Source organism: Adiantum capillus-veneris, chromosome 29, assembly GCF_014529385.1.
Source record: "Adiantum capillus-veneris isolate H3 chromosome 29, ASM1452938v2, whole genome shotgun sequence".
Taxonomy (NCBI): Eukaryota; Viridiplantae; Streptophyta; class Polypodiopsida; order Polypodiales; family Pteridaceae; genus Adiantum; species Adiantum capillus-veneris.
In genome coordinates, this window is record NC_140959.1 from 124,117,403 (window position 1) to 124,145,072 (window position 27,670).

The following is a 27,670-nucleotide window of genomic DNA, read 5'->3' on the forward strand; positions in this document are numbered from 1 at the left end:
CTTTAAGACTACTTAATGAACTACGGATGGTGTAGGTAGGCATAGAAGCCATTTTCGAAGTCCGTTTGCATTTTTCCGTAGAAACACGCTACCGGATTTGACCTACGGCTTGTATATTTGGCATTTCTTCTATCCGTTTGACCTATAGCTTGCCATACGTGCTCTTGACATTGCTTTAAGACTACTTAATGAACTACGGATGGTGTAGGTAGGCATAGAAGCCATTTCCGAAGTCCGTTTGCGTTTTTTGTAGAAAAACGCAACCGGATTTGACCTACGGCTTGTGTATTTGACGTTTCTTCTGTCCGTTTAACCTACGGCTTGCCATACACGGTCTTGACATTGCCTTAAGACTATTTAATGGACTACGGATGGTTTCGGTAGGCGTAGAATCAGTTTCCGAAGTCCGTCTACGTTTTTCCGTAGAAAAACGCAATCGGATTTAACTTACAGCTTGTGTATTTGGTGTTTCTTCTATCCGTTTGACCTACGGCTTGCCATACGCGCTCTTGACATTGCCTAAAGACTACCTAATGGACTACGGATGGTTTCGGTAGGCATAGAATCATAGGCTGCATCAGACGATCCAGGTCACTTCAGCTTGATTGATGAGATCCACCAACGACAGATGCTGGATCTCCTATGATCTACCTATCCCAGCTAGCTGTTTTAGCCGTTTAGTCCACACCCAACAGTTTAGGATTCCATAATATTTTATTTTGTCTTTTTGTCATCTTTTTACTCTGACTTTGTATAAGATTCACCACATTGTAACTTTCTTGTCTCATAGGTCACTTTGGCCTTTCGAAGACGTTAATATAACATTTCATTTCATTTCTCTCTTTAATTTTTTTGTCTTTAATTTTAATTTTCTACGCGTATACATTAATTCTCTCTCTCTCTCTCTCTCTCTCTCTCTCTCTCTCCTACACACACACACACCGCTCTCTCTCTCTCTCTCTCTCTCTCTCTTTCCTATACACACACACACCGCTCTCTCTCTCTCTCTCTCTCTCTCTCTCTCTCTCTCTCTCTCTCTTCCTACACACACACCTCTCTCTCTCTCTCTCTCTCTCTCTCTCTCTCTCTCTCTCTCTCTCTCTCCTACACAAACACACACACACGATGGAGAGAGAGAGAGAGAGAGAGAGAGAGAGGGGTTGGGGGGGGGGGGGGGGGGGGGGGGGGGGGGAGTGACATAATACCTGCGCAGCAGGTTTCAGCCACGATTTGAGCACGCGAAAATGGCCCCTACGTGCGCGGGTTTTTCTTTTTTTCCCCAAATTTTTTGGCATCGCAATGAGCGTCGATATACCCGTGGGTGACTGCGTCGATATAAACGTGGCAAATAAAGCCTTCCCATACGTATAGCGACGTTCTTTGCGACGCGGATATCGACGCCTATATCGACGTACTCTAATTCCGTCGATATATGCGTGGAAAGGCATGGCCGTCGATATATGATGCGTCGATATCTTCATGTTATGTTGTAGTGTTTCTACCTAGGTGTGTGTCATTTGCCTATGTATGCTATGTACATTGACTCACCAATACCACAATTTTTCTTACCATTTTGCATACTCTTTACTCCTTATAGAAATATTTTCGTGCAAACTTCTCTTATTTTTTGTGTGAATCCACTCCAAGGAAAAACCTCAAAAATACCTTTCACCATCAGTCATTGCCTTTCACTAAATTTCTATTTCCTATAGGTATTTTATTACCTCTTGTAAATAAATATACATCACTAAAAAACAAATGAGGGTCCCCTCATTTGATTTCTTATATTTTCATATATCTCTTTTTCCATTTTATATTTATATATAGCTGATACTATTCTACATTCCACGAATTGTTTGTATACTAACCTGTTTTTTTCATTATATTCATATATTATATTTATGCATAATCCACAACCATGCATATTTTCAAACCCCTAAGAATCAATTAAGTCATGCTCTCATGCAAGGAGGGGCTCACCTTTGGAGCAATATGCAAATTCAACAAAAAGGGGGTCACTGAATACTTTTTTGTGAAGAAACCAGGTGTTTTCATGGGATTTTTTATATCCATCTACGCTCCGAATTTGAAGCAGTAGTCAAAAAGGGAAAATGTGGACCAAGAGCTGAATAATCACTTCAAAAATTCTGATAATTTTTGGAGCTACCACCGATGAGATATGATTTTTTGAATGGACCATAGTCTGCCCACTTTTCTCACAAAGTAACCCATAGTCTTCTCTCACCTCCTTTCCTACTTTCACACACACACACACACACACACTCATTCCTCTCCATCCCTCACTCAAACCTGCAACTTTCATGGCTTCTTTCATCTTTTTCACCATTCCATCTCTCCCTTACTCCATAGCTCAAAATTATCAACCCTACACACATATAGCTCAATTTCTCTCTCTAGAATCAAACTCATATTACCATAACCTCTTCATCCTTTTACAAAAAGAGAAAAAATAAGCAAATAATCAAGCTCAAGCTATACAAAAGGAGGAGTTTGATCATGGAAAATTCAACTTTTCATGGTCACAAGAACTACACCGACAGATTTCTACAGCCGCTCATTCACTGGAGGAGATAGGTGGAAAATTCTCTTTCCATCTTGTGGTTTTCATCAAATTGTGTATATTCTAATCCTTCTCTTACTTTTTATCATTGAATAAATTATATAATGCACCTTGAGTGCATATGCCATGTAATTTTACCCCATCCTACTAACTACAAACTACTAACACTAACCACTAACATACTAACACAAAATAGCCATTGACCTAACCATAAAGACACCTCACCTCAAGCTTATATATGCATAATAACTCTCTCTCTCCCTCCCTCCTTCCTTAAAACTCTACTTTCACCTTATCTACCATCAATAATGCTCTCTTTTGAGTCTACATCCATGTCAGAAAAAATCATAATCTTGATTTGTTAGCTCGTAAATTAGGATTTCTAATAATCTTAATGAGAGGTCTCCAAACTATAAATAGGCCCCTCTCCTTCTTGTAAATTAGCCCCCAATATCTCACATAGCACCAAAACACTCTATACGTGAGGAGAGACTTAGGCATAGCAACCACTTTGTGAGCTTCACTTTTGATGTGAGAGAAGCTTTCAAGCTACACATTGCAAGTGAGAGAGTGTGGGTTCAAAATCTCAAAACCACTATTGTATATGTTCCTCCATCATCAATAAATTGAGGTTCGGTGCATCAAAGGCGTGAGTCGATGTTCAAATCTTTGTTCTTCCAGTTGTGCAATACGGTTTGGTGAATTCCAAATGACTTGTGTATTTTAAGTTTCTATTATTTGATCTTGTTTAAGAAAGTGTTTGTGTGTTTTCATTGCCAATTTTGTGTCCATTGTAAGAGAGTATTGTGGTGAGAGGTCTCCCACACCCTAAGACAGTGTGTGTGTGTTGGCAATGTTTATTATTCGTTAAACATTGAGTTAGCTTTGTACAAGGTCTACGATAGTATCTCCATTTGCAAGTCACAAACAAGGTATTATGCAAGTTCCATTCCTCTCTTTCTTAATTTTGCTCTGACTCTCTCTTGCGCCATTTGGTGTGTATCTTTATGTGAGATTGCTTGTGTGTTTTGTTGCACCTCCTCATGGTTGTGACAAAATCTCTCTTGCGTCCTAGTTCGCATCCCATAACTACGTGGTGCCCCTATCTTGTTTGGGTTTGGTTGTGGGTTTATTGTTGTGTTGTGCTTCTGGTTGTCCCAACTCCAATTGAGCAGCACGGGAGCCTTGAGGGGTGTTTAGAGGTCCCCTCTCTTGTTGCTCGCCCCGGACCACCTCACTACGTGAAGAGAGTGTATCATCAAATCAGCCTAAACCTCTTCATTATCCCTTAGAAGATGGAAAAATTTACTATAGGAATTGAGTATACATACCTAAGGATTCTAAACTAAGGAAAGCTATCCTATATGGAGCACATGATGGCCCAACTTCAGGACATCCAGGTTATGCCAAAACCCTCAATGCAGTTCGCAAAAGTTGCTATTAGCAAGGTATGAAGGGTGATATCCTTCGCCATGTCAAGCAGTGTTTGTCTTGTCAAAGGATTAAGGTGGAGAGACTAAAGATGCTAGGCAAACTACATCTTTTAGATATCCCCCAAATGAAATGGGAATGTATTAGCATGGACTTTATCATCAGGTTTCCTTTTGTTCAAGCTGGCTATGATTCAATCATGGTCATAATTGACTTGCTTACTAAGGTGGCTCACATAATCCCAATCAAGACAACCTTTACAACTTCAAATATTGCTCATCTCTTTGTGAAGGAGATTTTCACGATCCATGGTTTACTCAAGAGGATTGTCAGTGATCGTGATGCCAAGTTTACTTCAAAGTGGTCAAACAAAAGAAGTTGAAGAAGACGTGCTCTGTCTTTGACAGTGAAACCTGGTAGTTTTTACACTGCTTTGATGTGTATTTTAACTTCGAGTCATCCAGTTCGCAAATTGGTTCTGGTCTCCATTTCCAAATGACTTCTTTTGGTTGTTGATGGTTTGATTGTATTGGCTTTGTTGTCTTGACAAAATTTGTAGCTTTTTTTTGTTTTGGTGTGGTTAGGGTTTTGGTATTGGTTGGCGTGGCGTAGGTTGAATTTCAGTACAACGTCGTTTGGGTATCCATATTTTCATCCGATGGGTTTTCATAATGGATTTTTAACCCATATTTCGTGATCACCTTTGTAGAACATTGTGGTATCAGTTCAGGGAGTGGTAGAAGAGGTTCCCATAGGTAATCTGACTTGCAATGGTGTGGCAAAATATGTGTCAACTAACATGAGTTGTAAGGTATTAGTTCTAAGTTATAAAGAATAGTTCAGTTAGTGTACCTAAGTTGCAGATTCAGTAATTTGTGGAGCCCTGAAGGCCTTGGGCATCCGGACATTGCATATATTTATCCTAGGTAAATAAGGCAGTGTGTAAATGAAATTAGGGTTCTCAACCTCATTTGTTGAAACCACTCTTTGGTGAGAGCTCATGAGGTGTGTGGCTATGGAGTCCTTGAGCTTATCCTTGCTCATGTGACTTGATTAACACTAATCAATGCTTAACTCTCTTTCATTATGCCTCTCTCATAATCTCTTGTGATTGATAATGATTCTTGATTAACTAGATCATAACTAATTAGTGGTTACTCCCACTCTAATCTTGTGTGATTTCCCTCTATTTTTTGTGTGTGCATGTAGGTTTGATTGGAGTGTGGATGCTCAATAGATCTATGTGTGTGTGCTTGTGATTAGTGTGTTGCATGATGGAATTAGTGACAAGTGCATCTTTGCAATTGTTAGTATATGTGATTGGGTTGATTTGAGGTGAAGAGAAGTGGATCTGGAGATTGCCAGACATCGTGGCTTAGCTCCTCCATAGGCTGAGAATCTCAGTTCATAGAGTCACCATTCGTGCTACCATGATTAGCTCACTAATTGGTGAGTGTTTCCATACCCTAGTTGGGTAGCTCATCTCTCCAAGTTGACATTTATTGTTGGTCATTGGAGCTATGCTACGATGGTACCCCCAACATACACAAGAGCCAGTAAAGGGCTAAATGAGTCACCACAACCAAGTAAGTGGTTTGAAGGCTTATATGGAGAATCATCGGCTAGAAGAGAAGGTGAAGGAGTACGAGCGAAAGTGCGATGCGAGAGAGAGTGCGAGAAGAAGAGCACGACGATATGGTGAACTCGCTCTACTGTAATGTGTAGAGCATAGTGAGTTCTTATTAGGTTTTTACAAAAGAATATGTGTACATACCTGGCGGCCCGCCCACTTACCCAGGCGACCACATTGGGCTTTATACCCCAACAACCTCCCACTTAAAGTCCAATGTGGTACTTTAAGTGTGAAAGAAGCTACTATACAAGCTAATATACAAGAGATGTAGAGAAGTGATGTACTACCCTACATCTATATGCTTGCGAAAATGCGCAAAGCTCTCTGAGGGAAGTCCTTTTGTAAGTAGATCAGCAGGATTTTCTGTGGTGTGAACTTTGACAAGCTGAAGTTGCTTATCCTCGAGCATTTCCCTGATGAAATGATACTTCACATCCACATGCTTTGTCTTTGAGTGATAAACTGGATTGCGAGCCAATTGTATAGCACTTTGACTATCACAATATAACACAGGCATCTCTTCTTTGATTCCCAAATCTGTTACTAGTCGATTAAGCCAACTTGATTCTTTGCATGCCTCTGATGCTGAAACATATTCAGCCTCTGTAGTAGACTGAGTAACACAATCTTGTAATCTAGAACGCCATGATACTGCTCCACCAGCCAATGTAAAGACATACCCTGACGTAGACCTTCGGTTGTCTAAGTCACCTGCATAATCTGAGTCTGTAAAACCCTTTACACTTAGCTCCTGACTCCCATAGCATATACGCATACTCTTTGTAGCTTTCAGGTATCTCAATATTCCTTTCACTGCCTCCCAATGTTTCTTGCCTGGGTTTGACATGTATCGACTTACTACTCCCACTGCAAATGCAATGTCAGGGTGAGTAGCAATCATTGCATACATCAAACTACCCACTGCAGACGCATATGGAATCTTATCCATTTCAGCCTGTTCTTCCTCAGACACAGGACAATCTTGTTTGCTAAGTTTCACATATGGTGGCAATGGATCACTCAGTGCCCTTCCCTTCTCCATATTGAAACGTTGCAAAACCTTGTCAATATACTCTGTTTGAGATAACCAAATCAACTTATTTGATCTGTCTCTCTCAATGCGCATACCAAGTATATGACTTGCCTCACCCATGTCTTTCATGTCAAACGATTTTGCCATCTTTGACTTCAAAGCTGAAATTTCTTCCAAGTGCTTGCCAGCAATCAACATGTCATCCACATACAAAATAAGGATCAGCCAACTACCATCCTTAGCCTTCTTTGTATATAGACAGTGATCGAACTCACTATGTTTGTAGCCTTGAGAAAGCATAAACTTGTGGAATTTATGGTACCATGCCCTCGGTGATTGTTTTAAGCCATAAAGACTGGCATACCCAATCTTCTTTAACAACTGGCATACCCAATCTACCTTGCCTTTCTCAACAAACCCTTCTGGCTGCTGCATGTAAATTTCCACATCTAAATCACCATGCAAGAACGGTGTCTTGACATCCATTTGGTGCAACACCAAATCTAATATGGCAACCAATGCAAGAAAGCATCTCAATGTAGTCATCTTGACCACCGGAGAGAAGACTTCATCAAAGTCAATCCCTTGTTCTTGCTTAAAGCCCTTGGCAACAAGCCTTGCTTTGTACTTTGGCTGACTATCATGAGCGGTGATCTTATACCTGTAAACCCATTTACAAGGTAGAGCCTTTTTTCCCCGTGGTAATTTAACTAGCTTCCATGTCTGGTTTTTATGTAGAGTTGTCATCTCTGACTGCATGGCCAATTGCCAATTCCCGGAGTCCTTCATTCGCATTGCTTCCTTGTAACATGAAGGCTCATTGCAATCAGTCAACATGACATAGTTCATAGATGGAACAAACCTATCAGGAGGTCGCGTGACAAGTCCAGATCTACGCACAATAGGTGGCTCAGGCTCAGCCACAACCTGTGGTTCCACTCTATCCTGTCCTGGCTCCTCTTGAGCCCTGACATTTTGTCTTGCACGTGCAGGTCCATCTTCTTGGAAGACAACTCTTCTAATCTCATCAACCCTCTCTGGTTTAGAATGATATTTAGATTCATTAAAGTGAACATCATTGCTACGGACAACCTTTCTGGATTCGGGATCCCAAAGTCTGTACCCCATCTCACCAGAATTACCATAGCCTAGAAAGATGCACTTTCTACTCTTTGGCTCAAGTTTGTTCCTAAATTCCTTTGGAACATGAGTATATGCCTCACAGCCAAAGACTCTGAGATGCTTGTATGAGGGCATTTTGCCTGACCATACCATCTCTGGCACTGAATCCTTCTGCAAAACCTTGCTAGGAGATCTATTTACAAGATGAACAGCTGTTGATAAAGCTTCAGCCCAAAACCCATTTGGCAGTTGTGCATTAGACAACATACTTCTGACCTTCTCTTGTATGGTCCTATTCATCCTCTCAGCAACACCATTTTGAGGAGGATTGTAAGGAGCAGTAAGTTCACGTTTTATACCTTTTGACTCACAAAAGTCCTGAAAGGCCTTTGAAACATACTCTCCACCATTGTCAGTGCGTAAGCATTTAAGCTTCTTGCCACTCTGATTCTCCACAAGTGTCACAAACGTTTTGAAAACACTAAACGCTTCATCCTTGTGCTTGAGAAAGTAAACCCATACTTTCCTCGAGTAATCATCTATAAATGTCATAAAGTAAGAAGCTCCCCCTAGAGATAGGTTAGGCATAGGTCCACACAAATCACTATGAACAAGTGCCAACTATGTATCTCTTCTACTGCTTCTATGCTTATGTGGCTGTTGTGTTTGCTTACCATACAGACAATGTTCAAAGAATTCAAAATCATTAAATGAAAAGCCGGGCAAATAACCAGAACGAGTCAAGATTTCCATTCCCTTCTTGGAGATATGTCCTAACCGGCTATGCCACAAAGAAACGTTCGGCTGCTTGGTTACATTGATTACATTTTTAGAGACATTTGATACATAAATCATGTAAAGTCCTCCAGACTTTACTCCATGTGCTACTGTCATAGAACCCTTGGATATCTTCCACATGTTCTGTCCAAAAGTGGTGACGTAGCCAGCATCATCAAGTAAACCTGTGCTGATCAAGCTCTTTGTAATTGCGGGAACATGTCTCACATTCTTCAGCGTGAAAGAAGAGCCATTCTGAAACTTCAATTGAACATCTCCAACACCTAAGATCTCACATGTCTGCCCATTGCCTAGCCGAACATGATCTTTAGTGGTCACATAAGAAGTAAACCACTCCTTGTTTGGAGACACATGAAGTGATGCCCCTGAGTCTATTATCCAGTCACGCAGTGCATTTCCATCAGATGCTGTAAGAAGAGCTGAGTCCTGTGTATTCTTCAAGAAGCACATGTCTCCTGACACTAGATTGTCATCCTCTGCAACAGTGTTTGTCACATTTATTTCTTGAATCTTCACTGAGGACTTGTTCTTCTCACCATGGTCTTCAACTTTCTCTTTGCCTTTTTCTGCTTTCCATTCTCTGCAGTCTCTTTTCATGTGACCCTTCGTGCCACAATGGTAGCATTCTATGTCACTCTTGCCTTTAGCATTGCGGGACTTGCTACGAGACTAATCCCTCTTTCCACCTTTGTACTTTTCTTTGGTCCTTCCCCTGACAACTAAGGTTGTTCCTTTGCCTTTGTCCATTGTCTTTTTGTTGGTTTCTTCAGTAAGCAGACTGCCTTCTACACCTGCTATGGTCAAACCATCTAGAGGTGCAGAATTACTCAAAGCTGTGCAAAAAGTGTCCCAACTTTCCGGCAATGTGATCAACAGGAACATAGCTCTAACAGGTTCATCAAACTTGACACCTTGAGCTGACAACTGACTGTAGATGGTGTTGAATTCATTCAGATGATTGGACATAGGTGTCCCTTCTTTCATCTTCAAGTCAACAAGCTTCTTAAGCCAGTATACCTGTGAAGTTGCACTCTGCTTCTCATAAAGATCACTCAGCTTTGTCCATGCTTGATAAGCCGACATCTCGTTTGCTACATTGAAGTAAACGCTTTCTGCCAAAGTCAGCATAATGGTAGAAAGTGCCAATTCATCCATTTCGCTCCATTCATCTTCGTCCATATCTTGTGGTTTTATCCCCTTGAGCTTTATATGTTTTATCTGCTTCTTTTGTACCAACACATGCCAAATCTGCTTCTTCCACAATGGGAAATTGGTTCCATCCAGCTTCTTGATATTCTAAAGAGCAGTGTCCTGTGATCCAACCATAACTACGCTTCACAGTAGTTTACTTTCCTGGGAAAAATTCGACAGAGTTTCCCCTATAAACTGTCCTCTGAACCAATATCAACCTGTCAAATGAACCAAGAAAGCTTCAGATTCTGCAGAAATTTTGACAGAGTCTCCTTTGTAAAATGGCTCTGGTGTACTCAAAACAGACCAAAAAACAGCTCAAAAAACACATTGTCTCTCTGACACTGTAAGCTGCGGGTAAACCTGTCCTGCACCTGTATTGTCTCTCATTGTCCTGTCACTGTCCTGTAAGCATAGACTGCGACAATGCCTCAACGGCAATAAAGCAAAGATGCAATCCCAACTGTCTAACTCACAGTCAATACATCCTAGCTGCCTATCTAAGGGTGCTCGAGGGATTGCTCCAAGACCTGTATCACCGAAAGGATCTCAACATTCGAGAATCCCCCAGCTCAATAAAACCTCACTTGACCCTCAGCAAAGGCTGCAGTAAATCTGACAATACATAGACTTCCCACAAAATCATACATCCACAAATTTCCCATTATATGCTGTAACAGCTACGGCGATTGTTTGCTGCGTGACTCACAGCCAGCAAACCCTCAACAGACATACATCATCTCTGACAATACATCCCATGTGGAAGTACCTGCAATGTCAGGATGAAATCTAGAATATCAAGCAGCAAACACAAGCTACCTGATGAACTAGTGGATGTCGCCTACAGTCTGTGTGTAGATGCGCCCGTGTCGTATGTGACACGCCTCCAAGAACTGTGAGTCATCCTTAGATGTGTAGACAGCCACAAATCAACACTCTGGGAGTGCCGATATCCTCAGCACCTGCAGTCGTAGGCCGAAACCCCAAATTTGCAGAGTCAGATCTGCACCCGCTAAGACCACGTAGTCAAAAATGGCCTGCGTAGAACTTTGTCGAAGCCGAACGGTGGCCGAGATGACCTCAGAATAAAATTCTGAGAACACCGAGTCCTTTGGGTACACCCACAGGAATTGGGGCCGTGTCTTCGCCTGTCGAGTCTCACTCCAATATGAGCAGGTGACTCTGGCTACCTACAAATGCTGCCCCGACCCTCAATCTGAGCTCTGATACGAGTTGAAGGAGTATGAGCGGAAGTGCGACGCGAGAGAGAGTGCGAGAAGACGAGCACGACGATATGGTGAACTCGCTCTACTGTAATGTGTAGAGCATAGTGAGTTCTTATTAGGTTTTTACAAAAGAATATGTGTACATACCTGGCGGCCCGCCCACTTACCTGGGCGACCACATTGGACTTTATACCCCAACAATTAATAATACCTCAATATACATACTATATTTACACTACGTGCCTATTTAAAAAACCCCACCCCCCCTCTGTATGTATACATTTTGATCTTTTATTAATCCTCTCTGGTTAACTCACGTGATAGCATACACATTCTTAAAAGTGACCGCCCCGGAGCAAAAGAGAGAATGTATGGACTTCAAAACTTAATTTGTGTATGTACATTGCATTGGTTTCAAATCGGAAATTGGGTAATTGTACATTCGATTTCATATGAGTGATCAAGCTGGGCATAAAAGTGCATTGAAATTGAATACATGACCATGATCTATAGAGTTTCCACATCAATAATTAACCAAAAATATGAAAAAATTGGGCTTAGCCCGTTTCTCGCTCAATCTTTTATGTGTATGGAGAACAAAATTGTGAAAGCCCAATCTTGAGTTCATCGCGGGAATGCCTCCTTAGTGAGTTTTTTCTCAAACCCAAGAAGACAAAAAGGTTATTGCTCACTGTCCACTTGCCCGACTTCTCCGGCCCATTATTGGCGCATCCGACTGAATCCTTCTACAAAACCTTGCTAGGAGATCTATTTATAAGATGAACAGCTGTTGATACAGCTTCAGCCCAAAACCCATTTGGCAGTTGTTCATTAGACAACATACTTCTGACCTTCTCTTGTATGGTCCTATTCATCCTCTCAGCAACACCATTTTGAGGAGGATTGTAAGGAGCAGTAAGTTCACGTTTTATACCTTTTGACTCACAAAAGTCCTGAAAGGCCTTTGAAACATACTCTCCACCATTGTCAGTGCGTAAGCATTTAAGCTTCTTGCCACTCTGATTCTCCACAAGTGTCACAAACGTTTTGAAAACACTAAACGCTTCATCCTTGTGCTTGAGAAAGTAAACCCATACTTTCCTCGAGTAATCATCTATAAATGTCATAAAGTAAGAAGCTCCCCCTAGAGATAGGTTAGGCATAGGTCCACACAAATCACTATGAACAAGTGCCAACTGTGTATCTCTTCTACTGCTTCTATGCTTATGTGGCTGTTGTGTTTGCTTACCATACAGACAATGTTCACAGAATTCAAAATCATTAAATGAAAAGCCAGGCAAATAACCAGAACGAGACAAGATTTCCATTCCCTTCTTGGACATATGTCCTAACCGGCTATGCCACAAAGAAACGTTCGGCTGCTCGGTTACATTGATTACAGTTTTAGAGACATTTGATACGTAAATCATGTAAAGTCCTCCATACTTTACTCCATGTGCTACTGTCATAGAACCCTTGGATATCTTCCACATGTTCTGTCCAAAAGTGGTGACGTAGCCAGCATCATCAAGTAAACCTGTGCTGATCAAGCTCTTTGTAATTGCGGGAACATGTCTCACATTCTTCAGCGTGAAAGAAGAGCCATTCTGAAACTTCAATTGAACATCTCCAACACCTAAGATCTCACATGTCTGCCCATTGCCTAGCCGAACATGATCTTTAGTGGTCACATAAGAAGTAAACCACTCCTTGTTTGGAGACACATGAAGTGATGCCCCTGAGTCTATTATCCAGTCACACAGTGCATTTCCATCAGATGCTGTAAGAAGAGCTGAGTCCTGTGTATTCTTCAAGAAGCACATGTCTCCTGACACTAGACTGTCATCCTCTGCAACAGTGTTTGTCACATTTATTTCTTGAATCTTCACTGAGGACTTGTTCTTCTCACCATGGTCTTCAACTTTCTCTTTGCCTTTTTCTGCTTTCCATTCTCTGCAGTCTCTTTTCATGTGACCCTTCTTGCCACAATGGTAGCATTCTATGTCACTCTTGCCTTTAGCATTGCGGGACTTGCTACGAGACTGATCCCTCTTTCCACCTTTGTGCTTTTCTTTGGTCCTTCCCCTGACAACTAAGGTTGTTCCTTTGCCTTTGTCCATTGTCTTTCTGTTGGTTTCTTCAGTAAGCAGACTGCCTTCTACACCTGCTAGGGTCAAACCATCTGGAGGTGCAGAATTACTCAAAGCTGTGTCAAAAGTGTCCCAACTTTCCGTCAATGTGATCAACACGAACATAGCTCTAACAGGTTCATCAAACTTGACACCTTGAGCTGACAACTGACTCTAGATTGTGTTGAATTGATTCAGATGATTCGACATAGGTGTCCCTTCTTTCATCTTCAAGTCAACAAGCTTCTTAAGCCAGTATACCTGTGAAGTTGCACTCTGCTTCTCATAAAGATCACTCAGCTTTAACCATGCTTGATAAGCCGACATCTCGTCTGCTACATTGAAGTAAACGCTTCTGCCAAAGTCAGTATAATGGTAGAAAGTGCCAATTCATCCATTTCGCTCCATTCATCTTCGTCCATATCTTGTGGTTTTATCCCCTTGAGCTTTATAGGTTTTATCTGCTTCTTTTGTACCAACACGTGCCAAATATGCTTCTTCCACAATGGGAAATTGGTTCCATCCAGCTTCTTGATATTGTAAAGAGCAGTGTCCTGTGATCCAACCATAGCTACGCTTCACAGTAGTTTACTTTCTTGGGAAAAATTCGGCAGAGTTTCCCCTGTAAACTGACCTCTGAACCAATATCAACCTGTCAAATGAACCAAGAAAGCTTCAGATTCTGCATAAATTTCGGCAGAGTCTCCTTTGTAAAATGGCTATGGTGTACTGAAAAACAGCTCAAAAAACACATTGTCTCTCTGACACTGTAAGTTGCGGGTAAACCTATCCTGCACCTGTACTGTCTCTGACTGTCCTGTCACTGTCCTGTAAGCATAGACTGCGACAATGCCTCAACGGCAGTAAAGCAAAGATGCAATCCCAACTGTCTAACTCACAATCAATACATCCTAGCTGCCTATCTAAGGGTGCTCGAGGGATCGCTCCAAGACATGTATCATCGAAAGGATCTCAACATTTGAGAATCCCCCGGCTCAATAAAACCTCACTCGACCCTCAACAAAGGCTGCAGTAAATCTGACAGTACATAGACTTCCCACAAAGTCATACATGCACAAATTTCCCACTGTATGCTGTAACCGCTGCGGCGGTTGTTTGCTGCGTGACTCACAGCCAGCAAACCCTCAACAGACATACATCATCTCTGACAATACATCCCATGTGGAAGTACCTGCAATGTCAGGATGAAATCTAGAATATCAAGCAGCAAACACAAGCTACTTGATGAACTAGTGGATGTCGCCTACAGTCTGTGTGTAGATGCGCCCGTGTCGTATGTGACACGCCTCCAAGAACTGTGAGCCGTCCTTCGATGTGTAGACAGCCACAAATCAACACTCTGGGAGTGTTGATATCCTCAGCACTTGCAGTCGTAGGCCGAAAAACTCCAAATTTGCAGAGTCGGATCTGCACCCGCCAAGACCACGTAGTCGAAAATGGCCTGCGCAGACCTTTGTCGAAGCCGAACGGTGGCCGAGATGACCTCAGAATGAAATTCTGAGAACACCGAGCCCTTTGGGGACACCCACAAGATTTGGGGCCGTGTCTTCGCCTGTCGAATTTCACTCCAATATGAGCTGGTGACTCTAGCCTCCTGCAGTGCTGCCCTGAGCCTCGATCTGAGCTCTGATACCAGTTGAAGGAGTACGAGCGGAAGTGCGACGCGAGAGAGAGTGCGAGAAGAAGAGCACGACGATATGGTGAACTCGCTCTACTGTAATGTGTAGAGCATAGTGAGTTCTTATTAGGTTTTTACAAAAGAATATGTGTACATACCTTGCGGCCCGCCCACTTACCTGGGCGACCACATTGGGCTTTATACCCCAACAGAAGGTGCCAAGCATAATCAAAGAGTCAGCCTAGCTAATTTTCAAAAATCGATCAGAAAATATAGTGGATCTAAGAATCCATACAACCATTAAGCTAGCTTCAAGCAAGTGCCAAGAGTAGAAAGAATTTTTGACTTCCATACTGAGTGATTTAGAATAATTTTAGAAGGTAAGTCTTTGACATGGTTTCAAACCGTACCTCCTTGTTCAATTACAAGCTTACCAACATTGGCTAAGAGATTTATTTTTGCTTGCTCAAAACTGGAAATCAAGCATAGTTCGTTAGCAAAAATCTATAACTTTAAACCAAAACACGAAGAGCCCGTGAGAGATTGTGTAAGCATAATGAGGAAATATATTGATAGATGCCTAGAGTTGGAAATACTAGCTGAGGAAATACTCGTCTCATTGTTCCTTGAAGGTCAACTCAACAAGAAGTAACATGTTTTTCTTTATAGCAAGAAACATACTACCATTTAAGCGCATATCCTTGATGTGATAGACTGAAATTTTAGTGACGAGAGCACCATGAGAGATATTGCGAGTGAGAAAACTACATCTATTGTGCCCGCACAAGTAGGTCCAACTATGGTAGCACCTCAAAACATCATAAAGGACATGCTCAAATGAATCAACAACATGATGATAACATGCAAAGAATGCCATTGAGAGGGCCAAGACAAGGTACATCACAAGGACAACCCATGGGACCAACGAGGGTGTGATATCAAGAGTAAGTGGACAAACTATGAGACAAAAAAGTGCTATAATAGACAAAATTACGACAAAAATATCTATTATGTATCCATGATACCACAGGAACAACCTATGTATAGGTATCCACCTAACATGGGCTAAATGCAAAATCCATACATGGCTATGGAGAGACCACAACTTGTGCTAGGTCAACAACCACCACTCCCAAGAAACAATGCAACACCATTCAAGTATATGCATCTTGAAAGACAAGTGGAGGAGCAAGCTATAAGACCAGTTACGCCATACAATGAAGCTAGTTTGCTCGCTATGATAGCAAAGGAACATTGATATAATTAACCATAAACTACCATGGTTGAACTAGTTTACTAGGTATATCTAGAAGCAGCACTTGTGTACTTGAAAGCTTACTCGACAAATTCATGGTGATTCATCGCAAATCAGCACCAAGCTAATGGACAACAAGCCGAGAGTACCAATAAAATCTTATGCACGGTGCTCACCAAAATAGTGAGTGACTCAAGAACTCATTGGGCCCAAAAGCTACACTCAACATTATGGGCTTACAGGGTAGCATTTAAAATGTCTATATGAACCACTCCATTTAACCTTGTTTCCGAGATTAATGCAATTCTACCCATGGAATTCTTGATTAACACACTGAGTCGCGACACAGTTAGGATGGACATGAGATGAACTATCTAAAAGACTAGACATCTTGGAGCAATTACATAAAACTAGAATGAGGGTGGTAGCAAGAATATATGCTAAAATATGACAAATAAAAGCTTTACATGACCAACATGTAATTAGCAAGGATTTCCAAAAAGGGGACTATGTATTGGTGTATACCTTAAAGCAACACTCCAAAAAACTCAAAAAGCGAGGGATGGGGCCATTTGTAATACATGATATATCGCAAAGTGGTGCCATCAAGCTTGCAACATTGGCAGGTGAGGAGATGCCTAATTGGATAAGTGGATGCAAGTTAAAAAAATATCTTCTCCCATTGACACCAGAAGAGCTCCAACCAATTCATGCTATTCAGGAACAAGCTAAAGAAGAAGTCAGGATCAGAATATTAAAGCGAAAGGAACAAGCAAACCTTCAGGGAAATTGGCGACAGAACAAAGGCATCAATCCTCCTCCAAAAGCATCAATTCAAATGGAGCCTACATGGTTAGGTGGCATAGATCTACGAATTTTACAAGATGGTACCAGCGAGCGCGCATTAGTGAACATTGGGGCACGAGCAAATGTTGTCAACTACTCAACATTTTTAAAATTGACAAGGGAACCTCTAACGCCAAATACTATTGTGTTCAAGGTGGCCAGCCAAGGAACAATGAACAACCTGGGACATGTCAATTTACCAACAATAACTGTTGATGGAAATGTTTATCCTCGTCAATTTCATGTAGTTGCAGATACAGACCTTAATGAGGCAATAATTCTGGGAGTGCCGTTGATACGCACTTATAAAGCCACACTGAATTGGCAGAATTCATTGAACGCATAACACGTTACAATTATTACAATGGCTCGAAATAAGTCGGGAAATTACATTACATAGCCATTTTGAGAAACGTAAAAAATGTGTAACCCAATCTTTACTACTTCTTCGTATTCATCTTTGATGTGTACTCGTAAGGCTTGGGCCTTTAGCAGCTTTTGTTAATTGAGGTCAGCTCAGTTAACATCCCCCCCTTCCAATTTTAATGCCCGTCCTCGAGCACTTTTGAAAAGTGTCCATGGAGGCCGTGGAAGTTTTTTGATTGGTTGTCGATGGGCTATATTGTCTTCATTTGTTGTTGAGTTTGTTGATGAGGTTTATTCCGCTGTAGCATCTTCATTGGTCCGAAATTGTCTTTGATGTGAGAGATGATTTCGCATTTGTTCGTTGTAGTAGCATATGGTGAGGCTTTTGTTTATTTATTAAGAGTATGTACAAAGGGAAGTAGAACGATGAGGATCTAAATTAGGGTCTAATATTTGAATGACCAAAGGGAGAAAACCAGTGGGAAAAAATTGCCTTTGGATTTGCACATCATTGGAGTACTTATTAGCATGGGAAATATTAATAAAGTACTGAAGGGATTATTCGCTGATGGATGTGGAAATAAAAGGGTAGCAAAGACGAGGGTAGCAATATGGGAAGTTGGTTTTCCTATTGTAGTTCACTCAAGGTGCATAGATGGAAGCAAAAAAGAGTGTCTAATGCATATATCCAATGATGGGACATCCTATATATGCATACACAGGAATGTATGGAAAACAATATGCTTCCAGAAAATTTTTTGAGGGGTTCTTTATACATAATGTATAGCTATGAAAGAGTATGATGTGGCTTTACAAGCTGGCGCCCCTTTAAGAAGGGTTTTTGTTGTCGAGGATATGTGCTCTCATCTTACTGTGCACTGTGCATGAATGTTGGACTCTACGTCACTCCACCATGATTAAGTTAATAGACTTTGACTCTTATACTCATTTCATCCAACATGAGCGACACTTCGATAGCTCAACTCTTCCAGCTGAGCGTAAGCCTAATAACTATGACTCTTAGCACATAGTTTATTACAACTTGAAGCTTGAGACTAACACTTTGCTCATTTAATGGCTCAACAACCCAGCTCTAACTATGCTAAAGAGTATTTTTTGCACCCTAGAAACTTTGGACTTTTTACATTCTTGTGCTTACTACAAAAATTTCTTCAGGTGAAAGTAAGCTTGAATTCTCAAAGAGTTGATTAGTGAAGGACCAAGTTGACATTGAAGGTTTCTTTTCACATACTTGTTTTATCATCTTTGAATTTGCATATGCATTGGTTGGGTTGTCCTTCTTTGAATTTGAAGACTCCATTGTTTGTTTGATTCTCCAATTAGGCCTATTGTAAGGAGCCTTTGATGTTGTTGTAGGCCTTTGTTGAGTGTGAGCATCTAATTTCTGACTAGGAGCATTGGAAGACTTAGGAATCCAAATCCCTGAGATCTTCATGCAATTTTGTCGTAATTGCAGTTGGCCTTTGATTGATTGGTACCCAAATCTTTGTATAGCCTTTGTTCGAGAGGAATATTCTTTGAAATCCATCTTTGTTTTGTATCCTCTTGACTCCATTTTCACTGCCGAGGACTATAGATATTATCTTTGGTGGTTCTCTTGAAGATTCTTCCATAGTCTCGTCTTGATCTAGCTTGGTCTCTAAAGAAGGTAATTTGAGACTTTGTTTTCCACTCCGACTTCCATTTGCTGATTCAATTGGCAATGAGTGATTGACCTTTGGACTTCCTATTACTTCATGTTTGTCTACAACCTCAATCTTCTTTACTTCTTATCTTGATGTTACTTCCATCTCATTGGCTTTTGTGGTTGCTGTCTGCTCTATTTGAATTGCACTTCTTGATGCCAGATCTTCCTTAGGCTCTTCGAAGGTTTTGTTGGTTTGAGATGAAACATCTTCAATACACTGTGCTTTGGCATCGATCTCCATTTTAACTGTACTTGTGTTGTTTTTTGTCGATGACTAGTCTCCATTCTTGGTTGTCTTTGAAGACTGCATCTTGTTTGAAGTTTGTATCTCTTAGAACCTTTTGGGCCAGTGGCATTCCCAATATGATTTTTTCCATTATATCTTTTGTTGTCATCACATGAAATTGAGCCATAAGGGTCTTTGAACCTATTTAATGATGATGGTAATGATTCCCTAGCATCCTGCTAGTTTGTTTCTAGATATGCTATATATATATATATATATATATATGCATCAGGAGCATCTTCCAGCTGTGGTTGGCCACATTTTTTCCAAGTGTAAAAAGACATGAGGTTCTTGTCTAGATGAAAGTCTAGCTTCACTTCACTTGACAACTTTTCTTCGTCTTCGCCAGTAATGTTGCACTTGATCTTCTTAGGATTTGTTTCTATACTGATTGATCTTGCTGTGGCGGTGTCCCCGAATTAAACTCCTTCTCTATCTTCTTTGCTTTGAACACCTACTTCAATAGATGTTGACTCATTTGGTTGTGATACTACACCTTTTGCTTGCAAATGTTGAGCATTGTCTGACTGCATTTGAGTAACCTTTGATCTTAAAAGATCCACTATACTTTCTGGCATAATCTTTCTTTTTGGAGGAGATTTTGGTGGTGACCTTTCTGTGACCTTCTGAGCTTTAGCTTCCGTTGATTCTGAGCTATTCTTCACCTATTCTAGCAATTCGAGGCTTTGCACCATCTTGAAGTGGTCTTTGACTTTTGACTTACCATCCATAGGGGTTTGTACAAGGTCATGAACTTGCTGGTATTCATTGCCATCTGCATCTCAATATGCATATGTGAGCTTGGTCACATGCAATTTCTTGAACATTATTGGATTGGTTGGCTTTTGACTTTCACTTGTGGAGATCAGTTGGAACCTTTTTCCTTTGTGATCTTCATACTGGCACTTGTCTACATATTCTGATGGAATCTCGATCAAATGGAAACTTCCAACAACCATATGATCCTTTACTTGCTTCTGCTTTGAAGGGTCTGGCTAGAAGGTCTATGACTTCTAATTGGCATTGTGATTCGTGGTACAAGAGCTAAGTTTAATGGATTTGTAGCTCCCCCCTTCCTAGGGTGATCACTGTAGCTTTCTCTATGAGCTTGGCTAAAGACTGTTTGACTTTGATTTGGTCTCACATTTTGGGACTGCAAAGACATAGTGGGAAGCATTGTTGATGTTTGACATCTATAAACCTTCTGCATAGTTTTTTATGTACCTCCATGACACATGAAAAGTTATTCCCTAAGTCAAGCTGTAGATAGCATTATCTTCACCTTGATATTGTCTATCTCGTAGATCTCTTATGATATGAGCTTCTGTGGTTTCAGGACCCAAGGATGAATGCTCATTTGGTCACAACATCAAAGATTGACTTCTGATGGATGAGAGTTTGGCTCTGAACAAATTTTTGGGTTCACTCGCGTTATGTCACTCAGCTCTAGAGAGGATGGATTGTAATAGATTCTTTCCTCTGAAATGAACCATCCTTCCTGATCTAACACTGGGCACAATTCTATGAGCTGGCATGTGGGCCTTTCAAACACTGGGTCGGCTCTTTTTGTACAATTTCCCTTATAAGTCTACATAGTGTGCATAGGAATTACGTGTACCATACAATGCTAACAACATTCTCTTTGATGTGTCCCTTAGACTCATGAATGATTGCACACTAGTGGCAGTGGATGCAGGATCTCTTGCAAACCTAACACTTTTCGACCTTTGGTGCTAACTGGACACTTTGGCTAAATTCACGCAGGAACTTGTTTTCCAAAGGATCAATTGTAAGCTTTTCAGGTGCCCGTGCATCTTCATACAACTTTTGACTTTGTAGTGCTTTTACTAGTGCTTCTAATGGTGATGCGGAATCATACGATTGCACAAAAAATGATAAGTTAGATGCACTTACATCGGAATTTTCTTCTTCAGACTTCTCTATGCTTTGATTTGCAGTTGTTGTATCCCAGTTGTCCGGATTTCTTGAAGAATCCTCTGGAAATGTCCACCTTTCCTTCCACAATCTAAGGAGTACACCATCATGGGTGGTATTTCAATCGGTTCATCCATCTCAAGCTCTTGTTGAAAAGTTTCTGCTTCTGTTGGCTAAATTGTTGGAACACTAAGCATTAGGCTATAGATTGCTCCATCTTGACCTTTGTATTGCCTCTGACTTGGTTCTCCGATAAGACTTGCTTCTATTAATTGATATGTTGGATTTTCTATTTTTGGCTTTCCACTATAGATGTGACCACTGTAATCCATGTACAATTATCTTGATTGCATATGCACCAACCATATGGTTTTGTTGGCTTGTGCAGAATTTATGGATAAACACTTGGATCAACTTTATGAACTTCTATCTGCACCTCATCTGTGAGCTTGCAATATCTGAATCCATTGAAATCTGTAAACAACTGCGAGTTATTTGAATCTGGCTTTACTTTGATCAATAAGATCTTGGCTCCTATGCTACTTTTGCTGCTCATTAGATACTTATGGCCTTTCAAATTTGCATATAAGACTCTGTCTCCAATGTAGCCATAGACCTATAAAATTTGCTCATTACCACTGCTACTGGCTACTTTTGGTGTATTCAAACTCTCGGGTCGACTTGTGTCCATGTTGGCTTGGTCTCTAAAACTGTCAAGCTAGCAAATCCTAATATTGCTCAACAGAATTTCTCCTGCTCGGGTTGACAACACTGCTTGGACCAAAGCAATTTTGGCGTTTGAATGCACTTCAATCTCACAAGAGTTGATTGATTGTAGCTCGATTGTGTCAAACTTGACTATAGCCTTTTGAAATCATGAAAATCTGTGCTTTGAATAGCCTAGTCTGCAATCCAATGTGAGTTGTGCCCCTATTCATCCGATCCTAAGCTCAATTTGCAATGCAATTGCTTGCACTCACCATTTTATTGTCGACACGATCACTTCTAACCTCTGGCATTCTTTGGCTGAACTGTGAAATCACTTTCCGAATTTGGATAAAACATTGATGTTCTTGGCCGAAATGATTAGGTTCTAGTTTCCAAGGGTTTTCCCTAACTCTAGGTCAAATTTTTGAATGTGAGCGAGTTTTACAATGCAAATTCAGCCAGTTCTTTCCAAAACCTGCTAATCTCAGCCCCGATTCATAAATTTGGCTCATGAATTTTGCATTAATGCTGGATTGTACTGAAATTCAATTTTAAATTGAGTTTTCGTGTGAACGTGTCGTAGCCGGTTGGCTTTTGACACAGCTTCGATCTCTCCATTTTTTGTGGTTTCGTTTTTACTCATTTTTGACAAATTTTGAATTCTCTGCTCGTCTCAAGGCTCGATTTTGATTCGGTCTCTTTTTCTCGCTTTTGTAGGCGTTCTTTGGTTGGCTCTCATGGCTCGTGAGTTCCTCTGTGACTTTTTTGCTTTTTTGGCACGTTCCTCCTTTTTTTAAATTATTTTTGTGAAAGTATTGAATTTTATGTCTTTTTGGTATTTTGTGATTTTTCTACATACATTTTAAATGGATTTTTATAAGGTTTTTATGAATTTTCTAAATATTTTGCTTTTTTTTTGTGAATTTTAAAACTAATTTTCTTATTTTTATGATTTTTTAATGGCTTTTTACTATTTTTTGTGTTTTTCAAAGATTTTCTCCTATTTTTTGGATTGTTTCCTACTTATTTTTTATTTTTTCTAGTTATTTTTTGTAATTTTTAATGAAATTTTCTTATTTCCTTTTTTAAATAAATTTTTAAACGATTTTTTTGGTTTTAAATTGAATTTAAGAATTATTTCCCTCTTTTGTTTTAATTGGTGGGGGTTTTATTAAATAAAAATAAACAAAAAACAAAAAATTGAAATTTACACTAACTAAACTAAACTGATATGGTTATTGGCTACTTACCTGATGGCGATGGCGAAGGCGACGATGATTGCGTAGAGAGTAGAGGGAGAGGGTGCATTGTCGAGCACGGGTGCACTGCGCAGGCGCGTGAATTGCGGATGCGACGAGGAGAGAGGAGAGAGAAGGAGTTGGTGGCGTCCCGTGTGTGTGTGTGTGTGTGTGAGAGAGAGAGAGAGAGAGAGAGAGAGAGAGAGAGAGAGAGAGAGAGAGAGAGAGAGAGAGAGAGAGAGAGAGAGAGAGAGAGAGAGAGAGAGGACCACTCCCACGTGCGCTATCGACGCGCAAAGGAGAGAGAGAGAGAAGAGAGAAAATGACGACGTGATTGCGTTGACTCATGGCAGAGTACAGAGAGAGGGAGGACATGGCTGCGTTGGTGGCTACCTGTCGGAGGATATGTATTGTTATGTGATCATTGTAAGGTTTCCATCGTTATATAAGAAAAATGTGTTCTGATCCTATTTAAAAATATTAGGTTCAAAAATTGTTAAATCCTCATCATAAAAGTAATCGCACTTGTTATTTCTTGAATCTTAAGCGCAATATTACCTTAGCTAAGAATTTTTTGAATCAAAATCAAGCGTAGCTCGAGCCCTAAATAACCTCTAGAAATTAAAAAAATTGATATATACATAATTTGAGACCTTAGTAGATATCATAAACACATGGCCCTGATCACATGGGGCTGTTATTCTAAGTTAAAGTAGGGAATGCAACCAAGATAGCATGGCTTCATTTTCAAGTTGGGCAGGTACTAGGGAGTGATAACAAGTCATGTATAGGCCAAATGTAGCAATAGGGGGTGCTAGAGAAGCTTAGGGCCAGCTTCAACTTGGCCCGAGCTTACCGACAGAAAACTATAAAAGGCCATCAAGTCTCACAAAGCTACTTAGATTCAAAGACCCTGTCAAAACCCTCTCTAGATTTAGAGAATATACTCAAACTCACTATGATAGGAAAAAATCTATTGAGCTAACAAAAAAAAAGAATAGTAGATATGGCTTCAAAAAGGACACGTTTGAGCTTTCATTTAGTGAAGGAGGTCTCCCTGAAGAGGACTAGAGCCATGCATGATTACGAGACTAGTCAAAGTAGTGTCCCCACCGATGAAAGCATTCTTGCACAAATGTCGCAACAAATTCCTACTTTGGATCAACCCAATGCGGGTTATTAATCTTTACATTTAGTGTAAATTCTTTAAAGTTATAGCATTGCATCTGTTTTATAATAGATAAATACCTTACAAATGATAAAACATGTTGTAAGTGGAAGGTATAACTTCCAAAGAACACCATGTACTTGATTGAGAAATCAAGAAGGAAATGCTTTGAAGAGTCTAAATGGAATAGGAAGGAATTGCTTTGGTCATTCTTAAGACAAGTTGTTTCAAAAACACCTATTTCTCCAAGGAAAGTGAGATGATAGGGCAATCATCTACTATATAGGACCAAGCTTCATGCATTGGTATGCAATCATACTCTCTTTCTTATGTCATATGCATACTCTTGGAAGTTGCAAAACATTGTCGTTTCACATAAAGATAGATTTGTGATCTACATTTACACCAATTGATGAGGTTGATTTGTATCATGTTTATATTCATTTGAACATGAAATTTCATGTATAAAAACCTCGAGGAACATATGCTAATGTCTCCACTATATATCTAGCTTCCTAAAGAGAGGGGGGAAGGAGATGGCGAGCTCGTTGATCAACCAAGCTTGGTGTGGCCATGGCGTCAACTGCAGCTTCTTCTTTGCCTGGAAGCCTCCTCTTTCCAAGTCGACAATGTCGATGCTTGCTGCTTCCACTTCCATTCCATGCACTGTCGACTCTCAGTTGAGCAGCTCAGCGTCAGTCCCAAAGCGCTTCTCGCACCTCTCCCCTCTTCTCTCTCAGCTCCTTTCTGCCTCCTCTGCAGAGGTGCCGGTCATTCTAGATCCATGGCTGCCGCTCCTCACTGCAGAAGACTGGAACGTTCTCATTGCTGATGTCGGCTCCCGAAGCTGGAGTAGTTCTGTTCGAGTCTTCTACACCTTCAAGCAAAAAAGTCCTCTTTGGCACAGGCTGTTGCATGAGAGCGAATCAGCGGGTGATAATGCTCCTGTCCTCTCGAAACTTTGCACCACTTTAGTAAGACTCCTTGCCAAGAAGCAAAGAAAAGAAGAGATTGCAGCCCTCCAGAAGCAGATGCAGGAAAATAACATTCCTCGTGATACTGCATTCTACAATGCTCTCTTCACATTGTATGCAGATCACGGACAGGTGGATGAAATATCAAAAGGTCTGCTTGACATGGAGGCAGCTGGCATCAGACCGGACCAGCTGACTCATGAGTTGGTATATGTCTCCATTTGTGCTTTGATTGTTGATGCTATTTCTTTTGACTTACTTGGTAGCTATGTTAAGACCACAGCAGTGAGTGTGCATTCCCCTTTATACAGAGGAAAAAGAAGGTGTTGGTGTGAGGAGTGTTAGTAGACAAGTTTAACAAGGTAAAGACATCTGAGCTTTAAATGTAGTCTAATGGTGAAGCAATCGCATGACCAAGCTTGGTTTCACTAGATGTCAAGATGTGGTTGTGCCCCACCATTCTCTAGTTGCACTTGACAATCTCATGAGAACCCAAGGAACGCTAGCCCTCTATCAAGGTATTCTGCTCTTTCTGGTTCAATTGCTTTCATCAAGTGAAAGAACCAGACAATAGGAAGGGAACGCGACGGTTGAATTGGTGGAAGCTGTTAGAGTTTCATGGTCAGTTGCTTCATGGTTATTGGCATTCTTGTATGGTTAGTAGTGCCAAAAATGAAAACCTCGTCTGGTAAAGGCACTAGATGCTGAACAGGCACAAGGAGAGTAAATTGGCTAGATCAGAAGCGGGTAAATCTCAATAGGCCGGAAGTGCTCTCCTCTTGGCAAAAAACACAATCCCCAAGCAAAAATGCTGGGGCCAGTCTAGGTGACTGATACCATGTGAAAGTGTGCTTGTGCAGAAGCGGAGAGAGAGAGAGAGAGAGAGAGAGAGAGAGAGAGAGAGAGAGAGAGAGAATGAAATGAAATGTTATATTAACATCTTCAAAAGGCCAAAATGGCCTATGAGACCAAAAAGTTACAATTGGTGAATCTGATACCATGTCTGAGTACGGAAATTACAGAGTTACAAAGAACTAAATCTAAAACACTAAGGAGGAGGAGGAGGAGGAGGAGGAGAAGACAAAGAATCACCAAACTCCACAACTCAAAACCACAAAGAGAAATTGAACTGAACACGATGAACAAGAGAGACGCAAAGAGAGAGAAAAGAGAGACGACACCTTATGTTGGGTCCCAACCACCCTCAAGGGCCCCCTTGCTCTGTTAGCAGAGCAAGTACTTGCTTTATTACTTGCACAAATGCTGATACAATGATGCCAAATGATGAGACGTTGAGATGCTAATGGGTACTTGGTGCAGATGCTTGCCATTACCCTCGACAACGTCGTTGACATCATCATCGTCAAGCATCACAACATTTAGAACCATTGTACCAAACTTTGTGTGTAGTGTGCAGTGGAAGTGAATGATGGTGTAATATGTATGGCTCAAGATGAGTGTTTAGTGGGTGCTCAAGGTTCCTTTTATTGATGGGAAGGGAGAGCCTTCCTTGACATAATGAGAGAATGTGCAATGACCAAAACAAGAGTGGAATACAACTTGAGAGAGAGAGAGAGAGAGAGAGAGAGAGAGAGAGAGAGAGGACACCAGATGGGGTCCCAAATCCCATAGTTACCGGGGAACGCCCCCTAGCCCCCGTTCCGGCGTTCCGGGGGGCAGTTCCCTTCCCGAACGTTCCGGAACGTCCCGGAATGTCTGACGTTCCGGGTGGCCAATGCAAACTGGAACGGCCGTTCCGGAACGTTCCGAAACGCCCCCGGACCGTTCTAGAATGCCCCTGGAACGGCCAACGGCTACAAACAAATTTGGCAAAAATTGAAAAAATTGAAGTAAATGTTTGGGCTTCTTTTGAAAGTGTGCAAGGCCTCAAGGACTCATAAAATGCACCCCCCTCCCCCTTTCTCTTCACAAGCTAATCCTCAAGGCTCAAGCTCTCTCCCTCTCACTCTCAAGATCTCTCCCTCTCAAGACTCACTCTCTCAAGGCTCAAGGCTTCCAGCCTTCAAGCTCTCTTCCTCTCCCTCCCACTCTCTCAAATCTCTCCCTCTCTCTCTCTCTCTCTCTCTCTCATCATCTAGTCATAGCAAGGTTGAATGGTCTTCAAAACGAGTTTTTTGTGAGTATTAGAGTCAAAGCACTCTAATACTCCTTGTATTTAAACACAAGGAGCTAAAAATTGCACTATTTGGGTGTTTTTTATACCTCCCGTTCCGCGACGTTCCCGTTTCAGACCCCTAGCCGTTCCCCCGTTCCGCAGGGATCCCGTTGCCGTTCCCGTTCCGCGTTCCGGGTAACTATGCCAAATCCCCCTCCAAAGGCCCCCCTCTATTGCTAGAGAGGTATTTGTTTTAGATTGCACAAAGTTTGGTACAATGCTTCTAG

At 41.1% G+C, this 27,670-nt stretch overlaps 1 protein-coding gene across 2 annotated transcripts in view; it reads left to right on the forward strand.

The window, feature by feature from the left end:
• Positions 1-24,788: 24,788 nt before the first annotated feature.
• Positions 24,789-27,670, forward strand: part of LOC147419883 (uncharacterized) — a 45,415-nt gene continuing 42,533 nt past the window's right edge. Inside the window, exon 1 of one of the 2 annotated variants that reach the window (XM_086505300.1) lies at positions 24,789-25,474. In XM_086505300.1, coding sequence (XP_086361426.1) covers positions 24,830-25,474 — 645 coding nt within the window. In that variant the 5' untranslated portion in view covers positions 24,789-24,829. The remainder of the gene's footprint in view (positions 25,475-27,670) is intronic. The other variant, XM_086505301.1, reaches the window with a different exon arrangement.